General features: G+C 44.3%; 1 protein-coding gene and 1 long non-coding RNA gene across 7 annotated transcripts in view; one reads left to right on the top strand and one right to left on the bottom strand.

Annotated features, from left to right (window-relative positions):
* Positions 1 to 488: 488 nt before the first annotated feature.
* Positions 489 to 1,972, bottom strand: LOC147301312 (uncharacterized). The gene is made up of 3 exons (XR_015127379.1): positions 1,726 to 1,972; positions 1,507 to 1,620; positions 489 to 616 (listed from the first exon to the last, which is right to left on the bottom strand). It is a non-coding gene; the product is annotated as an uncharacterized LOC147301312 (long non-coding RNA).
* Positions 1,973 to 2,027: 55 nt separating this feature from the next.
* The window catches only part of nfia (nuclear factor I/A), a 144,838-nt gene continuing 140,798 nt past the window's right edge, over positions 2,028 to 6,067 (top strand). For 2 of the 6 annotated variants that reach the window (XM_086284759.1, XM_086284758.1), the window contains exon 1: positions 2,029 to 2,311. In XM_086284759.1, the coding sequence (XP_086140885.1) occupies positions 2,216 to 2,311 (96 nt within the window). In that variant the 5' untranslated portion in view covers positions 2,029 to 2,215. Of the gene's footprint in view, positions 2,312 to 6,067 lie in introns of all 6 variants that reach the window. The other 4 variants (XM_086284763.1, XM_086284762.1, XM_086284757.1 and 1 more) reach the window with 3 other exon arrangements.

Raw genomic sequence — 6,067 nt, 5'->3', positions numbered from 1 at the left:
TCTGAGTGAAAAAAAACACGCAAGCTTCATAAAGTCTGAATTCAGAGATCATCCTCAGCGCACATGTGGAGGGAAGCGGAGCGATGCTAACGCCAGGGCTGGCCTACGAAAACAGTTCCGCTCAGCATCTGTCGAACGCTCGTGGCTGGAGTCACAAAGTTTGTCAGCAGGGAAGACGGAGCTGGTTCCTCGTGTTCCCCGTGAACGACGTGTCCTAGATGATCCCAAACAGCACCACAGACGATAACTGCACCTGAGCATGCTCCATAAGCCCGACTTGATTCAACCTTTCACTGCAGGGCTCTCCAAATTTATTCTAATTTCCTTCCAAATTTTCCAGAGAGCCCCTCCTCCCCCCCTCCGACGTATCTCCGGCCGAATCGCATTCCTCCGTTTGGCCGCCACAATGGGTGAACTGTTTGATGGCGGCTCTGCCCTGGTTCAGGTATTCCCCGTCTGATTAGGAACCTGAGCTTCACAGACACCCCCCCCCCCCCCACACACACACACACACACCGCCTGCTCAGACCCCCCCACGCACACACACAGAGCGAGGCTCTCTTAGGCTGAAGGGCTGAAGCACATGTGATGGGATGACACCGCCGCTCAGTCCATCCTGAGAGGAAATAAAAACAGAGACGTGTACAAAGACGATTCCAGAGTTTAATTACCTGCATTTCCACAAAAAGAGAAACATAAAATAATAAAGGTAATATTCATACACACAGTGAGTACACAACAGAAATATATGCCACCTGACCATTATCACTTGCTTTTATTATTAAAAAAAGAATAATTAAAGACCTGCATCATTTTGTAATTAATTCCTTCCTATTCTGTGTCATTATACATATATATAATAAAAGTTATTATGTATGATGAGGACGAATATTTATCAATGTTTCCTATTGATTTAGCTTAATAATTTTTCTCTTTCTATAAATGTGAAATAATTACAAACAGGAAGTGCTTTGGCATTAAAATATTCACAGCCAGGAACTATAAAATACATATTTCTTTTTTATATAAATATACAGTGCTATAAAAATAATTTAATTCTACACTTTGATTTTACGTATGGTGTAAAGCGTGGCTGTGACATAAACTGTCCTGTCAGATTGTTGTTCAGATTTGTTTTACGCTCACACTAAAATAAATAAGAATAAATTTGGCTTAGACTGAAATAAAAAAGAAATCATAATTTACAGTGATTTCTGTCTCATCTGGAAATATATGAAATATGAAAGCAGCTCCTTTATTAATGGCTGTAGCCTCCTAAACAAAAATATGAAAGTTTAATTAAAGACTAAAGCTACATCTGTCAGAAAGTTTTATTTTTACATCAATAATAAACATAAAAACCAGTCAAGCTAATTTTAGTCTCAAGTTTAAGTTTAAACCCTCTCTGTCTGTTCATTTTTAGGCTTGGAGGAGGCTGAGCCTCAGCTTGAGCCTCCTGCTGTCTCCTTCCTACAGGTGAGGTGCATGATGGTGGAGCAAACTTACTGATTGAGCTCGGGATGATGAAGCTTCGGCCGGGAGAGGTGCGCTCTGTCCAGGGTCCACTCGCGCACGGCCCCTCGGTCTGGAGGTATTTATGCCAAAACACACGAGGCTCGGCTGCAGGAGGAGGAGGTGGAGGAAGAGGAGGTGGAGGGCTCACAGCGGATGAAAACAAAACAAAGCATGATAAGCAGTTCCATGTGCACCCTCCCTCCCTCTTACCCGCCTTTAAAGTGACCACGAAGAAGAAGTTTGCAAAGTTCAGCTCGCCTCCTCTTCCTCTGCTCCTGATGATGATGATGAAGAAGCCCTAATTAAACCGGAGGAGGAAGAAAGGGAGAAGCGACCCGAGGCGCGCGACGATGCGTAAAAAGGCTCGTCATTCCTGCGCTCGAACGCGCGCGCGTGTGAGCGAGTGTGTGTTGTGGGCGTATAGAGTGTGTGCGCGTGTATATGCAGTGAGTGTGTGTGTCTGCTTGTGCAGTGAGTTTGTGTGTGTAGGGTGTGTGTGTGTGTGTGTGTGTGTAGGGGGTGTGTTTTCCTCGCAGCAGATGACTGCCGCTCACCTTGCCACGGGGTCTGCAGGAGATTGGTTCATTGTCAGGGCGCTTTTTTTCCCATGATTCCATGTGCTGCGGCTACATGTTGCCCAACATGCCAGAGCAAATGTTTTCTCCGTGAGGTGTCTCATGTCCGGTGAGCGCGCTCTCAGATGAGGCTCGCGGACAGCGTGATGGCGGGGAAAAGCTCGGAAGGATCCATCAAATGGCAGCTGTGCTACGACATCTCAGCCAGGACGTGGTGGATGGTGAGTTGGCACGAGCTGCTCTCCTCCTTCTTCTCTTTCTCTTTTCCTCCCGCCAAACACCCCCGCTCCCCTCTGCTCCTCTCTCTGCTCCTCTCTGCTCCTCCCGCGGTGTCGGAGCTTCTCTCCACTCAGAAGCGCAAACTTGTCAAAGCGCGGATAAAGTGGCTCCGCGTCCGTGTCCGCGCGCTCCTGCCGGTACTTACGGAGCGGACACTCCCGCCTCACCCCTCCCTCACCGTGATGTCCCGGGACGAGCTGGGCTCCGGCCCCGGTCGGCTGCTCCGTGATGACGCGTAAGGTTCGGCGGACCCGCCGTGGTCCCACGGAGCTTTCTGAAGCTCCGGGGCGGAGGCACCTGCAGCTCCCGCTCCCCCAGCCTGAGCGCGGAGACACAACGGCGGCTTAACGCTGCCGAACAGCTCCGAGAACTCTGCATTCCTCCGGTCACACTGTGCCGTCCGCTGCCGCCGCCAGTTCCCGGTCCAAGGAGAGAGATTTTAGGTGAAGAGTTTCCATTAAAATAATCTTTTGAATTTAGTTTGAAGCAGGAAAAATAAAAAAAATAATTTATTTCCCGTTTCAATGAAGTGAATGTATTAAAATAAATTTATGGCACGCGCTGAGCACAAGATAGAAACGTCTGTTTGTCCTTAAACGTTTCTTATTAAAGGAAAAGTTTCCTGTCGTTTTACTTGATTTAAATAATTTTATTTAAATCAAGGAGGTTAAATTAAACACATTTGTACTTTATTTATAACATTTATTTAAAAATACATTTGGAATATAAATGTAAAATCCTGATTGGACTCTACTTTTACTTTTTATTTCTTTATTAAAATGATTTTAAACCTCACAATTAAATGTAAATATAAAAAACTGAAAATAAATTAAAATAAGGCCAATGCTGGAAGTTCACAGTGATTTTAGGCAATAAATATGCACAAAAATTACGTTTTTTGGGGTGTAAAACCTGAAATATTTTCCTTTTTCCTCTAAATGATTTAAATGAACGGCACAGGTATTTTCTGGGTTTTTTCTACTGGACTTTTGCAGTAAATTCAAATTAATAATGATTTGAATTTTTCGCTCTGCGTGAAAAATTTGACAGTTCGTGGGGAGATATCAGACACGTTTACAGTGACTGCATTAAAAACTCAGCAGTTGAGAGTTTTCTAATGAGGTATCACCGCAGCAGCATCCTAAATGATCATAGCGGGTAATTAGTGGGACTTAAATCTGTGAAGCAGCAGGAAAGGTTAAACTGGCTGAAAGCACAAAGAGGATTATCTGCTCCCATTTTCAGAAAGCAGCTGTGATTATTCCAGATGATTTCAGGCCAGCGCACCAGTTTTCCTTTAGTGCTTTAATGGATTTTAGGTTTTAATCTCATTTAAATATTTCTTATAATCTGCTGTTTGGTGGTTTAATATCGTTAATGAGTCTTTCAGATTCAGGATATTTTGTTCTTAAAGCTGTAAAAATGTTCTGAATTCCTGCTTCCTCTTGTGGAGTCGGGTTTTTTGTGAGCCTTTCTTCGGCCTTCTTCGTCTTCGCTGCACGTTACAGTTAAACGCTGGAGAAGTGAAGCTGAATTGTTGCCAGTTTGTATTTACTGCTGTGCGGCATCTGCAGCAGTGAACACGTCGCCTTCATTAATAGTCACATTTACAGTGAGAGTAGGATGAAGGCGGAGAGCACGAGCAAAAAGATAGAGAAAAATAATATCAGGGAGTTTTTCTCAGAAGAGACAGAAAATTTATTTAAATTATAAACTCAAAACCATGCAGGACAAACGGGCTGCGCTTCAATTTAAACTACAGCAGAAGAAGAACATCTGACTTTCATACACAATAAAGACGAGAGAGTTTATGTGTGTGTGTGTGTGTGTTTGTTCTCTGCAGGGGTTAACAGCACTACAAGCGACGTTTAGCATCACAAATAAATAAGCAACTCTGTTTTCAGGATGTTGTTGTGTGTGTTTGTAAACATGTTTGTAAACATGGTGCATGTGGAACATGTGGAACGTTATTATTATTATTATAGTTTCTGCAGATGCTTTAAAAACTGTGATATTCACGAATTTGAAAATTATTTATTTAAAGCTGAGGAGGAGGCAGGTGTAAACACCACTAACACTGAGCTCCTAGAATATTCCCATCTCTTCAGATTGTTCGCTCTCGCTCATAGTGCCAATAAATGAGTCTTCAAAGACACAAATGAAAATATTTAGTTCCTTTTTCAAAAGCTGCTATATGCTCATCTTAAAAGCAGAACGTTGGAGTGAGCACTGGTGGCGATTCAGCCGCAGGCGGTTTATGATTTGAAGTACCTGATCTGAGCACATGCTGGATGTTGGAGGCTCAGGAGGAACAGTAGCTGTGTGCTGCAGACGGAGCGCAGTACGGCCTCATGTCTGCACCTCCATCAGTTTCAGCTTCAGTGACTGACAAAGCACAAAATCCAAGTGATCTGAGTGTGTCACCCTCAGGAACTCTACACACACTCACACAGACACTCACAGACACACACACAGACACACACTCACGCACACACACAGAAACACACAGAGACACTCGCAGACACACTCACGCACACACACACAGAGATACACCCACGCACACACACTCACAGACACATACACACAGACACACTCACAGAAACACACGGAGACACTCGCAGACACACTCACGCACACTCACACACACAGAGATACACCCACGCACACACTCTCACAGACACATACACACAGAGACATTCGCGCACACACCCTCACAGACAAACACACACACACACATTGATGGTGGCGTCGGGGCAGTTTGCGGGTGTTGCCTTCAGTTGTGAGGCAGCTCTTTGAACCTGTGTGTGTAAAGTGTGTGATTGGTCGGTGGGATGGTGGTGCAGTGGATCGCATGTGTCTCACTGTCTGCTGTCCTTTGCACTTGTTTACTTCGACTCTGCAAGCTGATTGGTCTGGGCTCTGAGACCCGTTTGATGGTTTCAGGAAGGTGTGATCAGTCTCAGTGTCGCCGCCGTGCGTCCGACACCGAGGTTCAGCTCGTGTTTGTCTCTGAGACGCCTGTAGCAGAGCGAGCTCGTTGATCGTTTATTAGAAAATCTTTATCTTTATTAATGATGAAGCCGTAAAACGTTAGAAAACCATTACGATGTCCTGTCAGCTGAACCTTTCTCGATAAGGTTCAGCTGACCTTATCGAGAATCTGAGTGAAATATTTAAATATAAATCATCAGTGTTGGCGTGTGCGAGCGCGAGTCTTTTCACATTTAAAGAAAATTTGAATTCTCTGCATATGAAAAGAGTTCAATCACAATGTGCTTCCCGTCTGAAAGCGTCGGAGAAGCGTTTACTGTCACAGAGAAAAACTGGAGGATTTCAGTCCCGTGTATGAGTTTGATGTGTCAGAGACCTGTGAGCTGAGCCTGATGGGTCACTGTGTAATATGCAGATTCATCCTTCAGGGTGCTGAGTCTGTGAATATGTAGAACTGATGTTTTTGGACAGGGACACAAGTAAATTAATAACAGCCAGCTGTGTGTATTACTTTTCATCCAGCTCCATGCACTGCCTCCAAACACGCTGAACATCCTCATGACTGTCAGTATTAGTAACAGCTGATAATAATTCATTTAATGGCCACTCCAACGTGGGAATAATGATTGGTGTTGGCATCAAAATTTTCTGTTAGTCAGTACTTAGAGTGCAAACTGTGCTGCGGCTCTATAAATCAACAAAACGTG

This window comes from Aulonocara sp. 'chitande type north' Nkhata Bay, linkage group LG23, assembly GCF_057382095.1.
Source record: "Aulonocara sp. 'chitande type north' Nkhata Bay isolate Kocher_YH1m ecotype deep benthic linkage group LG23, A_spYH_male_GT1.1, whole genome shotgun sequence".
NCBI lineage: Eukaryota > Metazoa > Chordata > Actinopteri > Cichliformes > Cichlidae > Aulonocara > Aulonocara sp. 'chitande type north' Nkhata Bay.
Note: the sequence above shows the minus strand (reverse complement) of the source record. Positions and strands in the feature narration are given on the sequence as shown.